The sequence below is a fragment of the Perissodus microlepis genome, chromosome 23 (assembly GCF_051167445.1).
Source record: "Perissodus microlepis isolate ML-2025 ecotype Zambia chromosome 23, ASM5116744v1, whole genome shotgun sequence".
Lineage (NCBI taxonomy): Eukaryota > Metazoa > Chordata > Actinopteri > Cichliformes > Cichlidae > Perissodus > Perissodus microlepis.
In genome coordinates this window covers 42,258,337-42,281,708 of record NC_140482.1, presented here as the reverse complement: position 1 = coordinate 42,281,708, position 23,372 = coordinate 42,258,337, and the positions used below count along the sequence as shown (strand labels likewise).

The 23,372-nt window shown below is 46.3% G+C and overlaps 1 protein-coding gene across 1 annotated transcript in view; it reads right to left on the bottom strand.

Annotated features, from left to right (window-relative positions):
• Window positions 1-23,372, bottom strand: part of fbn3 (fibrillin 3) — a 63,735-nt gene that overhangs the window by 15,568 nt on the left and 24,795 nt on the right. The window contains exons 7-36 of the mRNA XM_084921217.1: window positions 20,711-20,908; window positions 17,685-17,810; window positions 13,565-13,690; window positions 10,490-10,642; window positions 8,859-9,074; window positions 8,614-8,757; window positions 8,310-8,429; window positions 8,080-8,205; window positions 7,879-8,001; window positions 6,933-7,208; window positions 6,766-6,819; window positions 6,560-6,685; window positions 6,064-6,189; window positions 5,838-5,957; window positions 4,429-4,566; window positions 4,251-4,301; window positions 4,016-4,141; window positions 3,707-3,934; window positions 3,507-3,632; window positions 3,284-3,412; window positions 3,036-3,161; window positions 2,789-2,914; window positions 1,981-2,103; window positions 1,779-1,904; window positions 1,401-1,526; window positions 1,023-1,145; window positions 775-897; window positions 568-693; window positions 362-484; window positions 149-271 (exon numbers count right to left, since the gene is read on the bottom strand). Coding sequence (XP_084777343.1) covers window positions 149-271; window positions 362-484; window positions 568-693; window positions 775-897; window positions 1,023-1,145; window positions 1,401-1,526; window positions 1,779-1,904; window positions 1,981-2,103; window positions 2,789-2,914; window positions 3,036-3,161; window positions 3,284-3,412; window positions 3,507-3,632; window positions 3,707-3,934; window positions 4,016-4,141; window positions 4,251-4,301; window positions 4,429-4,566; window positions 5,838-5,957; window positions 6,064-6,189; window positions 6,560-6,685; window positions 6,766-6,819; window positions 6,933-7,208; window positions 7,879-8,001; window positions 8,080-8,205; window positions 8,310-8,429; window positions 8,614-8,757; window positions 8,859-9,074; window positions 10,490-10,642; window positions 13,565-13,690; window positions 17,685-17,810; window positions 20,711-20,908 — 4,077 coding nt within the window. The remainder of the gene's footprint in view (window positions 1-148; window positions 272-361; window positions 485-567; window positions 694-774; window positions 898-1,022; window positions 1,146-1,400; window positions 1,527-1,778; window positions 1,905-1,980; window positions 2,104-2,788; window positions 2,915-3,035; window positions 3,162-3,283; window positions 3,413-3,506; window positions 3,633-3,706; window positions 3,935-4,015; window positions 4,142-4,250; window positions 4,302-4,428; window positions 4,567-5,837; window positions 5,958-6,063; window positions 6,190-6,559; window positions 6,686-6,765; window positions 6,820-6,932; window positions 7,209-7,878; window positions 8,002-8,079; window positions 8,206-8,309; window positions 8,430-8,613; window positions 8,758-8,858; window positions 9,075-10,489; window positions 10,643-13,564; window positions 13,691-17,684; window positions 17,811-20,710; window positions 20,909-23,372) is intronic.

Here is a 23,372-nt window from a genome sequence, read left to right as displayed (position 1 = left end):
TGAAAAAGACACAGAACGGCAGCGAGTCCAAGAATGAAACGAGCAACATTTTGGGCGGCTCACAAATATGTTAAACACATTAAACTTCATTATGCTGTGTGACCCATCCACAGAACAAACAACATCTGCGTTTCTCAGTGTGACTCACCCACGCAGCCCACTCCTGTGGGGTTGAGCTCAAAGTCAGGTGGACAGTTGCACAGGTAGCTTCCTGGTGTGTTCACGCAGAGTCCATTGATGCAGTTAACAGGGTCCGCACACTCGTTGATGTCTGCGTTGACATGCAATCAGAAAACGTGTTCATATAAATGGAAAAAGCAGATGAAAGAAACCATTAATGAGCTGAGACAGAAGCACAAACCAGTGCAGTTTCCTCCACTGCGGTCCAGTTCGTAGCCATCATCACACACGCAGCGGAACATCCCTGGAAGGTTCTGGCACGTTCCAAACACGCAGATGTTCTGGAAGTTACACTCATCGATGTCTGTGGGGAGGAGACAAGTTTGGGTTTTTGTCTTTCTGACACCACCTGTTTGGAAGGAAAACGAGTGAAGCGACGCGCAGCACCTTGGCAGGCCTTGCTATCTTCTGTAGGAGTGAAGCCCATCTCACACTCGCAGCGATAGCCTCCCGGGGCGTTCAGACACTGGCCGTTCTCACACAGGTTCACATTGTCTGCACACTCGTCCATGTCTGCGAGAGATATGTTAAAAACTTACTGTGCGCTGGACACGCAGTCGCTGGCTTTAATCGGGACAGCTCCGACAGTCTTACCGGAGCATGAAAAGCCATCTCCGTTGAAGCCCTCTTTGCAGGTGCACCTGTAGGATCCCGGCGTGTTGACGCAGTCTGCGTTGGGATTGCAGTTGTGGTCCTCTGCAGCACATTCGTCTTCATCTGCAGGAGACAGAAGTGGAAAGCGTCACGTCAGCATATTCTGGATTTAACGAGGTAATTGTATTCCTTTTATGCTCTTTCGAACCCGATGCCTCCACATAAACTACACAGTAATACCCACTCACCCACGCATTTGATGCCATCTCCCACCCAGCCGTCTCGGCAGCGGCATTTGAAGCTTCCGGGAAGGTTGACGCAGGCGGCGTGCATGTCACAGTTATGGGATCCGATTTCACACTCGTCAACATCTGGAAATATTCAGAGCTATCAGCCACTTTTGTTTTCTAGCCCGGTACGAGTCAAAGAAGAAGCAGGCAGCACTAATAATGTTGGTTTACTCAGGTGAAATTCTCCTTTATTTAAGGAAAGGACAACTCTGGCCAGGTCTTCACTTTGAATGAATAATTTGTAAACTCTGGATCGGGAACTCTTGTATGCATGAACGAGCTGACTCAGAGAGTCCCGACAGAAGCTCAGGCCGCTCAGCTCGGCCTCTGATGTACCTGTGCAGCCCGTCGATCCCTTTTTGACAAAGTATCCCATCTGACAGTGGCAGATGAAGGAGCCTTTGGTGTTCTCACAGTCACCATGGAGACAGATGTTTGGGTTCAGATCGCACTCGTTCACATCTGAGATGGACAGATGAAGATTATACATGAATGTTCTCACCGTGGAGATTAGAGTGACACAAAATGAGAGTGACAGTGGAAGTCCCACAGATGCTGGGCAGCCACAGAAAGCTCATCTATATTTATAAACACGTCAGAGACTGAATGAATAAATGAAGGCGGCAGACGAAAAAGACACAAAATCACAAAAGAGGGAAACGGATTTACAGACCAAGATGACTGCTTGGCTTCGCACTCAAATTACAGGCCTACCGATACAGGTCCTCATATCCATGGAGGCCATGAACCCATCGAAACACAAGCAGCGATAGTCTCCAGGGATGTTGCTGCACTGGCCTCCGTCGCAGATGTCTGGAGTCTCCTCACACTCATCGATATCTGACGGCACAGGCAGACCGTTCAGTCTCCACACGCAGCGACGCAGTAACATTTCTCCTTCATGCTGTCTTTTTACCTGCACAGGTCCTGAGGTCAGGCATAAGTGCATATCCCTCGCTGCAGCTGCACTCGTAGCTGCCCTCTGAGTTGGTACAGTGGGTCTCGCAGCCTCCGTTCATGATGGTGCACTCATCGATATCTGCAATGAGAACACACATCGTCTGTGTTATTCGGGCGTTTGGGTTTCTAAGCGATTAAAGTTCATGTTCTGTCATAGTTTTATTTTATGTTTTCAGTTCTGTTATCTTCTGATGTGGGGCTTTGGTTCCTCTAGTTTTCTTCGTTCCCTTTAGCATTCCCGTTCTCTTCCTGCAGTCCCATCTTTGTGGAAGCCTGTTCAGTCGTGTCTCTCTTCCTGTTTTATTTTGGTAAGTGTGTCGTGAGCTGAGTGTCGCTTCCTGTCTTGTTTGGTTTGTTGTCTGCAGCTGTGTTCCCACCTGTTCCCACCTGTTGCCTCATTACTCTTTGTATAAACGGTGTCAGTCTCCCTTTGCGCCCCCACTCATGTTTCTGTCCTGCATGATAATCATTAAAGCTTGTCTCGGTTATTTCTCTGCTGCATCCGCTCTGCAGATGACTGGACCCAAATGATTGCACAGCCTTAAACAGTCTGGTTCTTATGTGAACTTTTCTACTCTAGCTGAAGACTCGCAGCACTTCATACAACTTCTTCTTCTTCTCTGGTGTACAGACTGGAGGATCAGCCGGGGAACGACCTCCAACCTCCTGATCAGTAGATGACCTGCTCCGCCTCCTGAGCTCCCATCATCTTTGCTGTTGCTGGTGCCTCGCTTTCACACGCCCTCTAGTATGACTCTACTCACCAACGCAGCCCTGTCGGTCTGGTGTGGCCTGGTAACCGGTGTCACAGGAGCACTGGTAAGTTCCCATCATGTTGACGCACTGGCCATTCTTGCACAAGTTGTCGCTCAGCTGGCACTCATTCACATCTGAACCAACAACAAAGTGCAGAGACTTTAAAATGATACGAAACGATTTTTGGTTAATTATTAAAGACGTCTTAGGAGGATGAATGAATGCACGGCACTGGCAGTGTGACGCACGCCGCACCTTCACAGGCCGATCCGTCTATGCTGAGCGCGTGTCCAGGGGGGCATTCACACTCGTAGCTCCCTTCTGTGTTCAGGCAGGTTCCTCCTTGACAAAGCAGTGGGTTTCTCTCACACTCATCAACGTCTGTGAGGCAATAAAAGACAGCAGGATACAGAGGAAGTCAAAGGGCAAAGCTAAATATCGGCTGGACTGACGTCACTTTCAGTGTGGCGTCTCAAAACTCTCTGAGCGTGTTTCATCCGTACCCATGCAGTTCTTCATCATCATGAAGCCACTCTCATAGCCCTCAAAGCATTCACACTCAAAGCTGCCGGGCGTGTTGACACATGTACCGTGACCGCACAGGTCGGGAGAGATTCGGCACTCGTCGATATCTGAAACACAAACACAGAACGAGAGCTCGCTGCGTGCTCGTTACAGGAGACGGTAACGTTGCGCTTAGCTGCGGCCTGCGCCCATCGTTCACACCTGTGCAGTTCCTCTCGTCGGAGGTGAGAGCGAATCCGTTGTTGCACCGACACCGGAAGCTGCCGATGGTATTTCTGCAGGTGCCGTAGGTGCACAGACCACGGAAAACCTTACACTCGTTCACATCTGAAAACAAACGCAGATAACGTGAAGCAAAAGAACGTGTGAAAGCTGTGCACATTCAGGAAGTGGAGCGTGACCTTTGTAGAAGGGTCTGCCCGTCAGGATATCTCCTCTGTTGGCAAAGCCATGTCCTCGGGGACAGACGGCTCTGTACTCAGGTGAGCCCTGTTTGGGACACTCCTCACAGTCAACACCCCAGGCAGCACCCACTGAACAGCAGCACATGTCCAGACGGTATCTCCCAGGCACCGGCTCGCCACACTCATCCTCGTGCCACTTCAGGTAGCACTGCTCACTGCGCATGTCTAGAAAATTGAAAATGAAAGTCATTTGTCCCAGAACTTTGGAAGAAAGGATGGTGTCTGATTTCACGGCAGTCCTCTTACCCACGCAGGTGCGCCCAGAGCTGTCCAAGGTGAGACCTTCGGCGCACTCGCAGCGGAACGAGCCCTGGGTGTTCACACAGCGGCCATTTTTGCATACTCCGGGGAACACCTCGCACTCGTTAATGTCTGCATTTGGAGAATCAAAAAAATATTTTGAAGCAATCTGCAGGCACACGTTACAGGAAGTAATTATTCCACAAAGGTCAGTTCTCAGTTAGACATCAGATGTTCTCACCTTCACAGACGAGGCCCTTCATGCGAGCAAATCCTCGGGAACAAGCAGTGTCTGAGAACCACGAGAAATCAAGATGTGATGTAAAGTATTTCTATGAAGCAATAGTTTGGTTTATATTTGATTTAATAAACTGCCACACGTATGTAGCTGTAATTAACACATCTACGAGTCTACGGACCGATCTCGCAGGGTTCACACGGGCTGCCCCACGCAGCTCCCAGCGTGGAGCAGCACTCAGACTTTAGCGTGGCTCCGTTGATGTTGACTTCACAGCGGTTGTCCTGAATCGTAAGCCAGCAAGTACTCTTCATGCTATCTGTAGAGCCAAAGAACAACAGCGTGAGTAAAGTATCGCTGTCGCAGTGACAGCTTTGCTGTAAAAGCACACGGTGTCGCGGTCTCGTTATTTCAGATTTAGGAGACAGATTCATATTCTAGTTTCAGTTAGGCTTTTAGTATTTGTAGCACATCTGACTTTGTTATTCCCAGTTCCTGCTTCCTGTTCCCTTTGGTGTCCAGCCTGCTCCCGGTCCCAGTCTGTCGTGTCCTGACTGTCCCATGTTGGTAATAGTTTTAATAAATGTGAGCACCATGAGTGGGAGACGCCCTACGATGAGTTGAAAGGTGAACTTGTTATTTATTCCTGCATCACTTTGTGTGTCCCTCCCGTCACCACGCCCTCCCCTCCCTGCACTCTCTGTTTTTGTGTCCCAGTATTTTTATTGGCCCCCGTATGAAAAAAGTCTGCTCGTGTCTCGGTTGTTTCCTGTTTTATTTTGATAGTCTCCTGCTTCGTGTGCTTTATGTTTTGTTTCGCTTTGCTTGTCTCAAAATGAGGGAACAGGTCACAGCTGTGTTCCCTCATGTTCCTCTGTGTGTACATGTCTGCGTCTCCCTCTCTGTGTGAGTCTGTCGTCGAGTTTGCCTCTAAAGTTCTTTCGTTTGGATTTCCAGTTACGTTCATGTGTTGTGTTGTTTTGTTGTGAGGCGTCTGCAGCAAAGCTGCTCGGAGTTTTACTCTGAGTCTGTCGAGCCGTTTGTGCCTTTTCCTTCCTGCCTCACAGCTGAATAATAAAACCTTTTCATCCTCCATCCTCCACGGGACGGGCTCTCAACATAGCAAGTTGAACTCAGCCAGAGGAACCAGAGACGAGCACAACTGGCTCATGTACTATGCATGAGTATTCATTCAATGACTCATTCACCCTTCCAGCTGTAGTGATGGCATGTAGCTGCTTCGGAGAGATTTCCAAAAACGAATAAAACCTCTTTAAAAAGTGATTTTAAATCTGTGGCAGATTTCTCTGAGGTAAAGAATCAAGGCCAGGCATGCAAGTGTTTATCTGAAAAGTCTTTTTGTGTGTTGCTGTGTCTGTGAGACCATCTGAGGATGATAATCCTCCTGGATCGCTCCTGAAAACCTCAGCGTTTGTTTACAAAAGTGGAGAGCAGACATGGACTAAAATCACTCGAAGGAAAAGACTCTCGCAAGAAATTATTGGTGTAATTGTCTCACACAAGCTGTGTCTTGGACCCCGCAGTGCTTCCTTAATTTGCACTGACCATTGAGGAGGAGCAGGATCTTACCCACGCAGATGGTGTTGGTGGAGTCCAGCTTGCTGCCGTGGGTGCACTCGCAGTGGAAAGACCCAGCCACGTTACGACATGCGCCATTGATGCACGGGCTGGACTCACACTCATTGATGTCTGAAACACAGGCGAGCACACAGCTGAGGTCAGAGCTGATTCTAATTCATCATCATCGTTTGACACACACAACATTTTGTTATCGTGTGTGTGTGCGTGCGCTCACCTTCACAGGTCTCTGACTCCGGCTTGAAAACAAACCCTTTAGGACAGAAGCATGTGTAGGAGCCAGGAGTGTTTCTGCACTGGCCGTTGTCACAGAGCAGACGGTTCACCAGACACTCGTTGATGTCTGCCAGAAAGAGGAAACAGAGTGCTGTTTGGTCACTGCGTCAAAACAGGAGTAATGCAAAGAAACAAACATGCAAACCATCAGAACCTGTAATGTTTACTCTCTGACATGTACCAGCTGAGCTAACGCTAGCTGCTCTAGCTCTGCAGGCCTGTCAGTATCGTACAGAACTGAACAACAGCTTATATGAGTCCAACACGTTCATGTTTGTGCAGTGATTTAAGCTGTTCAGTTATTTCTTTTTTGACATTTTCATGTATCCAACAGCTGAAACTGCAAAAGTAGAAACGTTGTGGTCAAAAATGAGTTTCTGTACGCTGCACAGCTAACTTTGAAAAGCACAGTTACGAACCACTTCAGACCGACTCACCAACACAGTTCTTGCCACTGGTGTCAGACTCGTAGCCAGCGTTGCAGATGCAACGGTAGCTTCCCCTGAGGTTCTCGCAAATGCCGTTCTGGCAGATGTCCGGGTCCAAGGCGCACTCGTTGATATCTGGGAAACATCATATTTTATTCAGATGATGTTGAAGATTTTTTAACAACACTGTGGTTACTTTCAAACTTCCTGCTCACCCCTGCCATCAGCTGTGATGCCAATGCCACTGCTGCACACGGCCTGGAACTCAGCTGGGCAGAAAGGATGTGATGAAAATTAGATTTGTGCGAGCTGAATGTTTGGCTTCGTTATCATTTTCAGACCATAACTGCTAATCAAGTGTAAGATGGACCAAAGAGGGTACCTGAGTTTCTGGCAGGGCAAGGTTGGCAAGGCTCCCCAAAGCCATGTTCCGGATTGGCACAGCAGCACTCCGACTTGGTCACTGCACCTGGGAACGGGCGCGAGCACGTGCCCATCTTGATAGCGCCGTAGCAGGTGGTCCGCATGTGTGTGTCCACACACACTCGACCATCCACATCGACAGCCAGGCCCGGTGGGCACTCGCAGCGGAAGGAGCCCTCAGAGTTGATGCAGCGGCCGTTCATGCAAATGCCAGGTGTCTGACACTCATCGATATCTGACAGAGAGACGGTGCCAATGCATCACATCGGGTCACGCTCGGTTTGTCATACAAGACTATAACAACCAGAATTACAACCGGTTTCCTCCAGAATGATTTATTGTTTGCATTACTCTCTCACAGCTGCTTCAAATGTTCTTTTAGTGCATGCAGAGTTATTTTGTTCTATTTAGTTTTATTAAAAGTAGCCTGCTGTATACAGCGATGAAAAAAGAATAGTGTTGGTTTAGTTTGATGTTTGGGGCTAAAGATGAAAATCTTGTTGTTGGTGATAAATTTGTAATAAACTCTCAGAGTCTGCAGGTACATGAAGACAGAACGAGGTCACTCAGAGTTTAGATGATCTGGTTTAGCCGTGTGTGTTTTGGCCGTGCGAGCGCTCTCTGTACTATGGTACGATCGTCATGGGAATGGCGGCTCCTCTTGAATGTTGAAGACAAAATCTCTCGACAGAGATTCAGAAATTCATCAATCTTTCTTTTTCTGGGCTCTGCATAAAAGCATTTTGGGGCAAGCCTCAAATACTCTGACTACTGAAGCAAAACTTCAAATGGTCAACGGAGAATCTGCAGAATTTCAAACAACACCAAATCTGTCATCGCCGTTTTGAAGCAGAACGTCTTCGGCTGACTGTTAGTCTGCGTTTGTACTTAATAAATCGACATACCGGTGCAGTAGCGCCCGCTGGGTGCAAGTGCAAAGCCAGGCTTGCAGATGCACTTAAAGCTGCCGTCCTCGTTGATGCACATGCCGTTCAGACACATGTTGGTGGTGGCACATTCGTCGTGATCTAGAGCGGACCGAGAGGAAACGTTCATAGAGCTGCTGGCTTATGTGAGCTTCAGGCGTCTCTGGTTTTGCTCCTTACCGATGCAGTTCTTTCCATCAGGGGTGAGCTCAAAGCCAGCATTACAGATGCACTGAAAGCTTCCTTCAGTGTTGACGCAGCGGCCATTGCGACACATCACTCCATTCACAATACACTCATCGATATCTTAAAAAAGAGTAGAAAGACGGCTCCTTAAATGCTCTCTGAAAGTAAAAAACTTGAAAGGAAAACACATTTTTTATGATATGACTTTGTTTTCACAGACATACCAATGCAGGCCTGTTTTGTGGGGGTTCCCTGATACCCCTCGTGGCACTTGCAGTGGTATGATCCATCTGTGTTGACACAGTCTCCATTGACACATGGATTACTCACACATTCATCCACATCTGGAGCGGGAAAATAAGAGCACATAAAAGGTCAGAATAAATGGATTTAACACGAACACCACGCTTCACATTTCAGACCCACGTTTGAATCAACTTCCTTAGACTGGCAGAAGATGGCAGTGCAGTGCATGCAGTTAACTGCGGCGCTGCATGTACCCTCCACAACATGCAGCGTGTTTCTTACCAATGCACTCCCCACGAACATCCTGTTTATAGCCCATGTTGCACTCGCAGCGGTAGCTTGTCGGCGTTGGGATGCACCGTCCGTTCAGACACAGGTTGGTAAAGTGTTTGCACACGTCCACCGTTTCGTTCACAGTAACGGTGCCTGAGGAGACAAAACAGGCCCGTGAAGCAGACAGCACAGACACAAAGTCTGTCATCTAAATCTCATTTAGAAGAATCATTCAGATGCACAGAGGGACAGACTTATGTGCTGGACGGTTCCTCCGTTGTTCCCAAACGTTCCTCCGTTGTTCCCAAATGTTCCTCCTCCGTTGTTTCCAAACGTTCCTCCTCCGTTGCCGATCCCTCCGTTACCGTTGCCATTGGGGAACTTGAATCCATAGGGGTAGTGTCCATTGTGGTGTTGAGAGAAACCGTGTACTTGAGGAACGCCCACAATACACAGACGCCTGAACTCATCTACCAGAGAAAGCAGAGCACAGATCAGTGGATCCCAACAACTGTTTGATTCAGAGAGCCAAGAAAAACCATTTACGTGGATTATTACAGCGATTTGGACTGAAAGGCCTCGACCGCTTAAAGCTGCAGAGTGGATCCACCTGAAATATCCGCTTCCTTCAGCTGCAGTGAGGCCATCGAGTAGAACCTGACTGAGTAATATGATGAAAACGACATGCACGTAATAGACATGCAGCTATGTATGCACACGTGCTTTTTAGCAGTTAACATGGACAAATGTTAACCTCTTAGTTTGGGAAGTCCCGATAAATCAAAACACACGAGCCGAAGTTTAACGGGGGAAGAGAGCGAGCACTCTGTAACAGAGTCTGGGTCACATGGTCTCATGCAGCTTGAGCAGGGGGATGATGGGTAATTATGTCCACATAAGTCCTTTCCATGCTTCTTTGTTTGCTCTTTGTTCATGACATCATGCTCATCAGTGGATGATGCCCTTACCTTTATGTCAGAGCTGCAACACAAACTCAAAACAGCCTCACGCTTACAGCGTTGTTTAGTTTGACTGTGCTGAAGGTGCTGGATGGGTTTTCCTTATTTTAATCTCATATGTATCTCACAGAATGAGCCAACATGTATTTTTTATTATCAGCTTCTCCTAAAAACTCTCTAAGAAGCGTTGCCAACATGGTGTAGCTGAAGTACAGACGGGAGGCAGAGCCTCCAGCTTCCAGACCACAGCTCCCAGTTTGGGTTTGGGAGAAGGACGCCCTCGCTACCTTTATGATGAGGCTTTTTTAAAGCTTACAGTCAGAGCTGGAGCAGTCATGCTGCAACAGGCGGCTGCTGGGGGATTCCCATGATGCACTGGGTGTTTCTTTATCAGTCACCTTTGTGTTTATGCAGCTCTCTGCATTTAATCAGTAGTTGTTATTATTGTCTGGATCGTTTCCACAGCGTGTCTTTTGTCCTGTCCCCTCACACCCAACCAGTCACAGCGATTCTGTTTCAATTCAACTTTATTTACACAGCACCAAATCACATCAACAGTCGCCTCAAGGCACTTTCTATTGTAAAGTAGACCCTACAATAATACATACAGAGAAAAACCCAACAATCATATGAGCAAGCGCTTTGGCGACAGTGGGGAGGAAGAAACCTCCGGCAGGACCAGGCTCAGGAAGGGGCGGGGCCATCTGAGAGAAGGAAGACCTCCCTGTTTAAAGGGAGGTCTTCCTTCCCACCCTTGACAAGTGCTTGTTTGTAGCGGGTCATTTGATTGTGGAGTTTTCTCTCCATTATTGTAAAACCTTTTCCTCACAACACGAAGCACCTCGAGGTGACTGTGTTGTGTCGGTGCTATATGAATACAAATGAGCTGAACTAAAACATGAGAGACGTGTGTCACATATACTCACCAGAGCCTCTGACGGGACACATCTCAGGGATCTGCCCTAAAGCCCAGCATCGTCCCGTCTCACAGCAGCACTGCATCTTGGTGTACTGACCAGTCAGATCTGCAGCACAGCGACCGTTTGCCAGAGCAGAGAAACAGGTTCCCGCACGCTGATCTGAAGAAAGAGAAGAATATCAGGTTGCTTAACTTAAAGACTTCATGCAAACAGGACAGCAAAACAAAGCTTTGTCGCAGGCCGCTGAGTTACGATTTAAAACATTCAAATCAACACAAGTTTAGGTCAGAAGGCTGTGCTGCCCTCTGTGTGGTGCCTGGGAGGAAGTTTCTTTATAGGTTAGCAGTGGGAAAGGTTGCCTGGGCTTTCAACTAACAGCAGGCATCTGAAGGGCCTCCAAAAGAGAGGTCTTATTTGTTACAGTTGGCCAGGTCGGGGTCAATGGGGCAGGATGTGGGGCGGGGCTTCAATGAGCGTATGTAAGGAGGTGACTGAGGGGGAAGCAAAAACCAAAGGACAGAAAAAAATCAAGGCAAAGTGTCAGAGAGACTGTGCATTTTTATCTTTTTATAAACTGAAAGACAAACGTGAAGGAGATGTTTAAGAAAAGGAAAAACTAGGGAGCGGGGTGGGGGTCAGGGGCTGAGGGAGGAGTGCAAGTCGATTAACTCACTAATGAGCCAGCAGTCTGGAATTAATCAGTTCCATGTGGCGCAGTTCTTGCCAATTAGAAAGAACATGCGGTGCTGCGCTGCGTCTGCGAGCACACATATACAGTGCAGCACGCAGGCTCATGTTTGCAGGCAGCACTGAGGTATACCTTCCATACATATTCACAAACATATGCTTTTACACGCATGCAAGTACACAGTGCACGCAACCAACTCCACAAACTATAAGATCCAGACGGTACGACGGAGCTTTAGGCACGGTGGAGGAGAAAGGGAGCGGGGAGGGAGGTGCTGATGAGGATGCTGATGACTTCGATTGGATCCAGATGTTGGTTTGCTCACTAGTGTTGCTCCAGTGCACGAGCATATGCTTTCATTTGGTGAGGTGTTTTTACAGACTGACTGACTGGACAGGTCTTCTTTTCTTTTTCTCTTCCAAACTTTCACTGTGTGACGGCGCATTAGGCTCTGATTACTGTCAGCGGCCCCAACAGGTCCCAGCGGTCCGCTTCATCACAGCACAGCGCATCCAACAGAGACGAGAACAAACATGCTGCTTCTAAAACACGAGAGCAAACAAACAGTATGCCCTGTAAAAATGATTCGCTCCTGTGAATTTACTCTAACCACAAAAAACCAAAGAGATCACGTATGGAGCTGACAGCCCAACAGTCACATGTTGAGGAAACAAGCTCAGATTGTCTTTTGTTTTTAAGCCCAGTTTTGTGGACTTTTTGATAGGTTGAAGTTTACTGATCTCCTCTTGGTTTCCTCTCAATCGAGCCTTTCCAAGGATGTACAGGAGCAAGACCAACATCAAACCGCAACCCACAGAAGTAAGGCTCAGGATATGGATGTCAGAGGGATGTAATGGGAAAAATGGAGGAGGATGGGAGTGTGAGAATATTCCAGTTTGGTTTTTTTTAAAAAGGAGACAGAATAAGAGAACTGTTCCACTTATAGATAAAATGAGCTCCAGAGTAAATCACTGAGCTGCTAGCTGAGGGAACGAGCTGTGGTGCGAGCCATGCTTCGGGCAGAAGAAGGACGGTGTGAGAAAGACGGGAATAAAGTGAGAGAATAAGGTCTTACTTTAGGGGAAAGGAGAATAACGGGGCTGAAAGTGATAAAGGGAGAAAAATGGCCTCGTATAAAGACAAACAGATGGAGAAGGACTGAATTCGGTGACTGGAGCACTGAGTCAGTGTAATACAAACATACCACAGACACGTGCACGACCCCTTTTTCATGTACTGTCACATTCCTGCGGGGAGCGACTAACACGCTGACCGATCGATCTAAAGAAACCACATTTCTCTTTGAGTGATGGAGGTCGTCAGCACACGTATCGATTAGCAAGGTTTGGAAACGGGTGAAGTCGTGCAGGGACGTACATTTCACTCCTCAGTCCTGACTTTAGAGGTCACAGCTTTTGTCTGAATCTCTTCGCTCTTTGTTTCTTTCACCACGTGCTCGATGCTCAACAATCCCCTACATGACTGCGAGCTCTCTACCTGTGACATCGGCCCGCGCTCTGTGTACGCGCTGTACGGATGCACACATCTGCACATCTGCGCGAGGCTCCTCTCGACATTTTCACACAAAGCTCCACTTTTTCCAAAACAAAGTCAGCGAGCCAAATACCTTCCACGGATGATGGATGACATATGTGAAACTAGGAAATAACTTAAATATAGGAATGTTAAATTCAAGAAAGCACGATGGAAGCAAAGACAGGCTGCTTTTCCCTCCGATGTTTAAAATTGTCAGATAGGCTGACGGTGAGTCGTCCGTTTTGGAGCAACATGACATATTAATGCTGCGTTTCACTGTAGCTCCATATGGGGGGAGGATTGTAGGGGAGTCCGTATGGGAAAGCAGCAGAAAACGTGTATATTACCTTTGTACTCGCTCATATTTAATCATGAAAGTGCCCCTGTTTGCAGTTTTGTCACATCATCACACACTGATTCCTAAAATGATGTTGCATAGAGAGGCCACTTTCACAAGTAAATCATATTACGAGGCTCATAAGAATATAAATATCAACTATCCCTTTGCATTTTTGCTAATCCTCGTCCATACGGTCTCCGTTAATACTCCAGAGTCTGACTCGACATGTCAGTTTGGTACGGACTGTGTGTGAGTCACTGTGTGTGAATGAGTCACAGGGATGCTAACATTAGAGCAGATTAATGCTGTCAAGGACAAATAATGTGTGTAAGTTTGTTTTCCCGCACATGGCGACCACAGGTCTGCCGCTCGATTCACCAGAACTCCACTCACAGGAAGCGGCGAAGGAGGGAGGGAGGTTACCAGCCAGATGTGGAGCTCTTAGCGAGCCAGGGGGCGAGGAAGTGCACAACTGTCAGAGAAAGAAACGTCGAAACTGTTTATGTGTGTGACTCACCCACACATCTGGAGCCATCTGTGCTGGAGATGTAGCCTCGTGGGCAGGTGCAGACGTAGCTACCGGCGGTGTTGGTGCATTCTCCTCCGTCGCACACACCGGGAACGGTGCTGCATTCGTCGATGTCTGAAAGAGGCCGTTACATCATAAATACCTCCGTTCATCTGATCATGGAGCACATCTGCTGATGTTCAAATGTTCAGTTCTTTGTTAGGATGCAGTAGCACGCTGCAGTAAAAGTTTATTACACTGGAGCAAGAGTTTCTCCCTCGGGGGAAACCAAATGGATGCAGCCTGACAAAGTGGAATTACTTCACTTCTGGTTTGTTCTGTTCTGGCTAAAACTCGAGCTCATCAGCCAAACGTGTAAATAGCAGGAACAATCACATAGTAAACCACACGGCTCGGAGAAGGAAAGCACATCCGGCTGACCAATGCATCACGGTAACATCAAAACAACCAATCGGATTACAAAATATCAAACAAACAGAAGAAACTAAGAACAACAATCACAGGCTGTGAACGGGACACGTCCAGACTAACACAGAACCTTTTCATGCACGTCTCCCTCGCTCTTACATTTAGTGTCTTGGCCATGGTTAAGCAGAAAAAGCTGAAAATGAAGCCCTGTTGGTGGACAGCCTGCACTGCCACCCGGGCCTCCAGCGTGGCTGCCAATAAGTGTATGAAATAAGCAAAGAGAATAAATTCATGCACAGGTAATGTTTCCGTTAAAACGAGTCCTGTTGTGCAATGAAAAAAAGAAATAAACAGTAATGTAAATGTAGTAACCACAGTTGCTTTCAATCTATAAATTACGACTAGACTTGAGGCTAAATTCAGAACAGGATAAAAGCCAAACGTAGCACGGCGTGACTCAGACATGCTGGTCTGAGAGCATCGAGGTACGACAGCGTCGAGCTCAAGTTGTATTATCCTGTGAGAGAGGTCCTTGTTGCTCCATGATGAGGGAACCCTAAGTTTTATGGTGTGTTACGCTTATTTATCCATATATGTAATTACTGCGCCACCGCTCGGTATAATTACAGCATCGGTGCAGCTCGTGCAGTAACGCACAAGTGAGTGTGCTGAATGCGATCAGCTAGAAAAGTGAAAAGCGTGGTGTAAGTGTTTGTCTTTGCAGGAGTGAAGAGTGTGTAACTTAAATCCACGCGTCCTTTGTCTCTATGTGCCTGCATCTCAGTGTGCAGCTACAGGCTGTCCTCCCCCCGCTGACAGCAGTGGCAGAAGGCCGAGGTGAGGCTGTAAAAGCCCAGGCAAATAAACCTTACGTCAGCAACAGCAAGCCAGACATTACTCCACGCAGAAACAGCGCTTGAGGGACTGCCTGTGTGTGTGAAAGGAAACGTGTGTCACCTGAATAAATGTCTGCGAACAGCCATCGAGTCTGCTACGTGTGCACGACTGTGTGTACACGGGAAAAACTCCCACATACATGTAGATAAGCTAGAGTGTAATATTCATTTTTTTAATCTAATTGCAACTTTTATATGTGAAAACCAGAGTAAATGCATGTGAATCTGAGGGCAACAGTGAGGTCTCTGTGCAGTGATTATGTCTCCCAGATGCTGTTAAGTGTTTCTTTGTTCAGCACTAACAGCTGGTTTTGAGCCAAAGCCTTTCCACTGTATTTATGGAAGAAAAATGAAAGGCGAGGCAGAAACAGGGTAAGGAGGGTAAAAAGCAGAGGCTGTTAAGCAGACCGAGCTCAAAAAAACAACAGGTGTCCCGGTGGGTTCAGGTACTGTGTGATCAGACACCCACGACGTCTTAAGCGCTCCAAAACACGACTCCTCTAACAATGAAAGCTCTCATTGTGGCCGCTTGTTCAATAAAAACGCTCCCACAGGATCTGGTCTGATTGTGAGGGAGATTTCACTAAACACGGGTTTCCTGCGAATCCGTGACGTACACGCCACAATTGTCCTTTTGTTTTTTACAAGCTTTGCAAACACTAAACTCTTACTCCTTCACTCTGCATGAGTCAAACAAACAAATGGCAATATAAATAATGAAATCAACAAAACAGCACGAGGGCTCGTTTTTCAACCAAATTTCAAAATAATTTAATAATAAGACCAAAAGAAGTCGTTTGCCAAACATGTTTCACACGACACGCCTTATTTCAGCTTTTTTCTGAGGATAAAACGAATTTCATTGCTGTCACCTGCTATTATTATGATCATACTTACTCATATTCTGTTACTGCTTCAGTCCCAGAGGATCCCAAAGTCTCAGGCAGGCTGTAGCCAGACAGGCAGCAGGCTGCTTTCACAATAAATATGTGCTCAAATGTCTCCCAGGCCACATCAACGAGTGGTCTGAGTAATCAGATTACATTGTGTCTTAGTGGTCATCTATGCTTTCTATGATCTGATTGCCCAAGAGCAATTTTAAAATGGGAAATATTTGGTGGGAACTCTTGTGGTGCTTTGACCAGCACTAAAGAAATAAAGTCATCCCACAGTCCACACACGGCTCCTTTTCTCTCTTCTCATCGCTGCGTTCATGCTGCAGATGTCAATAAAGTTGTGGTTGTGAAACTTTAGCATCTGGTTCAAGGCTCCAGCCAGACGTACAGAGGATGAGCGCGTATTTCAAACCAGCAGGTAGTTTCACATTTTTCAAACAGCTCAATAAATATCACAAAACATACAAACTGTTTCTGTGCAGCTGGGCCCACAACACGTCCACAAGCTAAAGGCACAGAAGCTTGTGGACAGACAGGGAGCAACAAAAGGAAATAACAATAAGATAAATAAAGATGAAATACGTGGGGTTAGGGTTACCTAACCCTACAACACCGAACTAATACCCAACCCTACAACCGTCGAATAAACCCTAAAATGAGGTGAAAGGTTGCAGTGATGCATCCTGTTGGCACGGGTGCAGAGCAAGCTGTGGTGTTCATGGTCAGTATTAGGCTAAATCAAGGGTAGTAGATGTTAATTCAAATTTAAGATGATCATCTGCTTATAGGTCACAAGGGCCGGTGTCCTGCAGGTTTTTGATGTGTCCTTGATCCAACACAGCTGATTTAAATGACCTCCTCAACATGTCTTGACATTCTCCAGGGGCCGGGGAATGAACTAATCATTTGAATCAGGTGTGTTGACCCAGGGTGAGCTCTAAAACCTGCAGGACACCGGCCCTCGAGGCCTGGAGTTCCCCGCCCCTGCCTCAGGGGTTTCATACATCCTGCTCCTTCTCTTCTTACTGTAAATCCTGAGCTGAGCTGGCGCTTCGCTAAAATCACGTCTGTGACTCTGGTAGATTCAGTGAACTCATCCGCCTCATTTCCTGCTCCATTCACAGAGACATAAATTACTTTTTGTGCGTGACGGTAACTGCCTCTCATGAATCTGAAGGTGGGAACCAAAGTTCCCAGCAAATATAAACAGTTGTGTTCTTCTGGTATCTGCTGCTGCTGTTACTCCTGCTCATAAAGCAGGACAGTGATTCACACGCTGACGCAGTGCACCCGCGGTCTTGTTCAGCAGAATAAATGTCATCTGGCTCAAACTGTTTAAAAGCTTTCTGTAATCCTCTCAGACGACTACGAACACATCGGCTTCGGTCCAACAGACACAACCCCTGCCTCGCTAACTATCCGACTGTTTAACCTGGGCATCGTTTAAATTCCACCCAATCAACACGCTGTAATGTGAGCTTGTGTGCGTGCACGTGCTTCAGTGTGTTTGTGTGTATTTATGCGCACATGTCAGGACTACTTTAACTTTGGACACGTCTCCGCTGTTAAAGCGCCTGTGGAGATTTGTCGAGCCAATCCCAGCAAACCCGGAGTTATCGTAAAGTACACAGTCTCGACTGCCTCCCTGTTAAATCAACAAAATCTCATTTACTTTTAGAGGTTTTTTATTTTTGACACGATTGTGTCCATTTAATGCTTTTGGTTAATTATCTGTAGCCACTAGATGCAGATTAGCACCATGAACTCAGGAGGAAAACAATGCCTTGCTCAAGAACGCTTAAGAAAGATAGATGGGAACTTATCTGACTTACTCGCTGCTCACTTTATTTACGCAGATTTTTTCATATAGTCGTTCTAAAATATTCTTAACTCTTACTGAAGGCTTACCTTCACATTTGTGGGTGGTTTCGCTCTGACGGTGGCCAGCAGGGCATTTACATTCATAAGAGCCGACGGTATTGATGCAGTTGCCCCCAGAGCACAGCCCTGGCACTGCCTGGCACTCGTCCACATCTACAAAAAGGAAGCAAAGACACTGAAATTAATGACAAGCAAACGCACATGAGAACAAAGGTTGTAGTAATTACTGGAGTCCCCGAAGTTTGGCAGGCACAGCGTCTTATAAAGATGAAACCTGCACAGACTAACTTCAACAAGATGCAGCGTTCATGGTGTCAGTTAATGACGGCTCAAAGGATCTTTTTGTGTCTGGCAAATACTCTCTCGCTGTAACTCTCCTCTGGTTTTTCTTTTTGCTAAGAGAATGAGTTAAAACAGGCACTGACTTGGCACCGGCTGCAGAGTCTGAGACCACATCCAGAAAGACCCGCTTCAGCTCTTGCCTGAACAGGAAATGGCTTTTTAAATGTACATTTTTCCCAGCATTCAATGTGAGTCACTTTTACCAGTATTGGGAACATGTCAGTAGGCGTACTCCTTTCAGCATAAAAACATACAAATGGGAATACCTCTGATGTTGTCTGGGGCCGACCACTAAGTAGAGTCGGAGCACCGTGAGTGGCTAATCCCTCAAAAACACTGAGCAACATGAATAAATCTGCATACAATGCTGCTTTAATGGGAAACAGTTTGTTCAATCTTCAGAGAGAACGTCCCTGTTAACGAGCTCTCCGTGGCACAGGCTGGGAAAGAAAGCAACTACTGGCCAACATCCTGACGCGGAGCCTGGAGCTCAGTCCTTACATTTGGATTCAGAGTCATGTGTGCTTTGTGCTGCTGCAGGAAAGACGCTGCTCCTGGCTCTCTGGGCATTAGGTATCTTTAGTGTGTGAGTGAGTTAAAGACAAGAAAAAGACAGAAACAGATATTCTGAGAGAGATGGAAGCACAGACTCCTGGAGAGGAGTTAGTGACACATGAGCAACCTGGCAACAAAAGAAAGGAAGCTGAGGAGCTCAATGGAAATCTATTACTGGTTCCACATCCTTTACATTTGCCAGTTACCCCATAAATAAGACAATTATACATATAGATGAGTGAACTGTGGAATTACCATCTCATCAGACACACTCGGCCTATAAATAATTACTGCTACACGCAGCATTCATCCCAGCTGTGTTTGAGGTGATAAGCTGAATACTTACCGTAAGCATCTACCAGCACTCTGACACTGCTGTGTCTGGACTTTCTGGGCCTTGCTCTGCTCTACAAGTGATGCACTATGTCACCTGACAGAGGTGAAACTAGCAAAAACTGCATCCGCACACAGCTGGCTTCAAGCTGTAAAGAAATAAAGGCTGACATGCATCCTGTCAGTTATTAGGTTTAAGGCTCTGGCTTTAGCTGAGTTTAGCACTAAATTATATTATTTAAATTAAAGTCTACACTGTCCCACCAGGATGAAGCAACAAAGGGCCTGACTGTGATCATTGTGCAGTGGACATGACCTCCCCATGAGGCAAACATGGAGAAGGCCTCAGGTTATAAGATATGCACGCAGAGGGAGTCCGGTTTTATCTGAGGGGGGTGTCGATCAAAGAGGGGGACTCTCAGTTCATGTTACTGTGGCTCTGCTCGCCTGATTTTATCACTGTGTTATGTCTACGCTGCATGTGTTAAAGAGCAGTAATGTCATGTGGATGCTTTGTGGGGGTGCAGTTCTCGGTGGAAGCAGTTTGCTGTTACTGAAAGCTGAAGACATTCCCGTTCCCTAAATAAGCCTCCATCCTCTGTGCAGAGATTACTTTAGGTTAGTTTTGAGAAAAGTCCAGAAAAATGTGTCTCAGTGCCCGCCCACTTCGAGTCGGCTGAATGTGACTCTTTGCTCTTTGTCTCGCTGTGACCGTGAGCGGATCCTAACCCTGGGATTGGTGGATTGGACTTTTAGTTTGGAATGTCTCCGATTTTGTTTCTGTGTTTCGATTCTGTTTGTTATTCCAGCTTTCCCAGTGTTTTCCTGTCTTTATATGATGTTTAGCATGAATCTCGTCTCTGTGTTTGGTATTCACTTCTGGTCTACTTCCTGTTTGAAGCTTAGTTTGCGGTTGTTCCTCGGTGTTTGTAACTGCCGTCACCTTGCATTGATGGTTTTCACGTGTATTCTGCTCCCTCGTGTGTGTCGCTGTGTAACCCGTCCCCGTCCTCTTTGTCAGGTTGTTTGGTTGTGTTCCCTTTTGTGCATCCCTCCTTGTATACAGCTCGTGCATTAGCCAAAATAAAAGCCTCCTTTCATTTCATTCATTTTGTTCTCACTACATGCATTTAGTACCTCACTAGAAAACAAACCTTCATGTGTTGTTGAGCCATCCCACGATGTTTAAAAGATCCTCCTTTTACATAATGGAGCTGCCTCTAAGTGGTTAATGATCCTTCATATATTCTAATAAAATGAAACTTTCTGTTTTCGTAGCTTATTAGGTTGTGGATGCACCAAATCTGGTTTACTATCAGGACAAATCGCTGGAAAAAAACAAAACAGATGACAGTGTTTGAAGTTTTTCCCATTAGGACTGTGAAACTAATAAACTAACAGGCTGAGGCTTTATTTCCTCAGCATGTCACACATTTGGAGCAAATAGTTCAAAACAACCAAACTACGTGTCGGTCGACTCCCGTCCTTTACCGTTCGTGGCCCCGTTACGCGTGCGGCGTCACCTCTCAGAGGCACCGCACGGACAGCTTCAGCTAAATTAAGACCTTAACGGGAAAATACAAGCTCGTATCCGGACTCCTGTGTACATGTAAACACGCTCTGTGCTGTTATCACTAGTCTGAGGATGTTGTACAGCTGAGACGATGATGGATAAAGTGATGGTTTGGATGTTTATCGTGCTGTGTGTGCGTCTGTGTGCGTGCGTGTGTTATTACGTGCGTCCTTTTTCATCTCTGTTAACATGAAGCGGTGAAGACGTTCTGCCAGGTGTGTAGACAAGAAGAGAGAGAGCGAGGTCTGACCTTGGCAGGCTCCAGTGCGGATGTTGGGTATGAAGCCTCGTCTGCAGGGGTGGGGCTGGGCAGGACACTGCTCGCAGGGGTGGCCCCACGCTCGGCCAATGGTAGCGCAGCACAGAGTTTTGGTGCAGACGATTCCACTGAGCTGGCCCTGACACATCTGGTTGTTCACCTGGGTGAAACATGGCCCCGTCCTGTAGTCTGCAGTTTAACAGTGAGATCAATCCTTTGTTAATTGGTGGCTGACCTAATACTTCATTGATTAATGATAAAGCAGTGATTCATTTCCTGCAGCACATCTGGTGCAGGATTAAATGAAACCACACAGTACATTAATGAGACATTTCTAAATGCAGGAGGTATATTTCCTGCAAGTCTTTTCACTTCTTCCTGCCTCTCTTTGTTTACTACATGTTGGTGCAACATTTTGGAGAGATGACTCGCCTTTCAAACACATGCCTGCAGTTTAGTTTCTTTAAACGTATCGAGCACTGGCTTAAAAACAAGAGGAGACAAGTTTAGGAGTCCAAGACTTTCGATAAACAACAGGAGGCTTGGTTCCACTAAAACAGGTTAGTTCAGATTTCAAGATTTCAAACATTAGCTTATTAAATTTTCTCACATTAGGCTGTAAAAGTGGTTTCACTCAGCAGGAATTTGGCAATCTGATAAGAACAACTTCTGTGTATTTAGAGCCTCTATTAGAACCACATTCAACGGACAAACTGAAGCACGTTTCAGCTCTTTAACGAGGAGCTGACAGCAGGCTAAACAGTGGAGCTTCTAATTTCCGTCACAGCTATGACTCAACCAGCTAAATAACTGCCACAGAAGAAATGAAAGGGCCTTTGAACACTTCTGTAATCTATCATGGGGACAATGCCTTTTATTTTGGCTGTGCAAAAACACATTGCTGCTAATGACCGACACTAATGTTGTGTTTGAAATGAACACGAGCATCTCAGACGTCAGACTGATTCGTGCAGCTGTGACAAACTGAGCTCACACGTTGCAGAGCTCCGGTTTGATCAGTTCATCAAACTTTACTGAGGACACCAGTGTAAGTAGTTAATGCTGGAAATTCGCCGCACCCCCCCCCGGGCTTTGTTTTTGGACATGCATGTATTTTTCTAGACATTCAGAACTACACACACATGGTAACAACGGCAAAAATAATTGCACGAGAAAAGCAATCACCACTCTCGTGCTGCACTGCTGCCTGCCAGTGTAAATGGCATAATCTTGTTAACTGCACTTCAGAAATCAGACTCGGTGAGCTCACGCTGAAACCATTTCAGCAACACGATGTTCGTCCTCTCAGTCACATACAGCCTAATGATTGCTTCTCTTGTGGGAGAAAGCCTATTAAGTTCTCTGCAGTGGCGCCAAACTTAATATAGCCTTCATTAAAATAAAAGTACGAGAGAAAAAGAAGCAGATTGTTAGATTGACTAACAATGAAATGAAAGGCTAACTGCATGGTTGGCTCGCCAAGGCTGTGACAGAGAAAGAGAGCTGCCCGCTCAGCTCTGAAGGACGAAACGAGATGAAAGATTGGAGGATTCGAGAAGTGGTGGCTGTCATTCTCCAGTCTTATTGCCCTTATTCGTTCCTTGTGCCATATGAAAGGGGATGACAGAGAATGGGCCAAAAAGTAGGAGAGGCAAAAAAAAGAGCAGAAAGTAGGTCAAACTGAGCACGCAGCAGTTTGCAACTCTCACCCATCTGTCTTCGTTTCTCTTTGTCTACTTTAGCTCTGTTTGTCTTTCACTCTAGTCTGCTTCCTGCTTGCCTCCCTCATCTGCTCTTTGAGCTTTCATCTTCATGTGACCTGGTGTCACATGGCCGACTGTATGTGATGCATTTTTCTCATGGTTAGCTCTAAAGCAACACAATGCATGCAAACGCCTCTGTGCACAACAGAAAATGCACATTTAATTCCAGATTAAAAATGAATAAAACAGAAAAAGAATAAAGCTGCTGGTAATTTATAATTTACATTTTTGTCAATAAATCCAGTGCAATCAATGAAAAAGGTCTAACTAATAACACTGCTCTTTATCAAAAAATACATAGACATAGAAGAATAGCTTCATACACACACACACACACACACACACGCACACACACAGCGAGTTGAAAGACAGATAAGAGAAGCAAACAAATTCCGATTGCTTTACCCGTTAAAACCAAACAGTTTAAATTGACATTAAAAAAGAAACAAAAGGAAGAAAATCCAAATAAAAAAAATAAAAGTTGGGTCTTCCAGCCTCGTGTGTTTAATTTTGTCCCTGCATCAAAAATAAATGGACTCTCTCACGCTCAAGTCATCGAACAACACTGCATAACCAAACGCAGCGGCCAAGTTCATCAGCGTATTCGTTTGTGCTAAATTAAATATATATGCATGCACATTCTTTCTCAAGCAATGCCCCACTGTTGTCTGTCTCTGACACACATTAACACACAAGAATGCGTCTGCTTGTCTGTGTACATGATGGAAAACACAACATCTGCACGAGCTGCAGCGTTTAGCCAAGCAAAGACTGGAGCAGCAATCACAGAGTACCAGTGAATAAAGCTCTCCTGTCTGTGCTCAAGCATTCAGCCGAGAGTTCAACACGTGTGTCAGAGCGTGATGTCATCGGTGTGTTATACATGTACG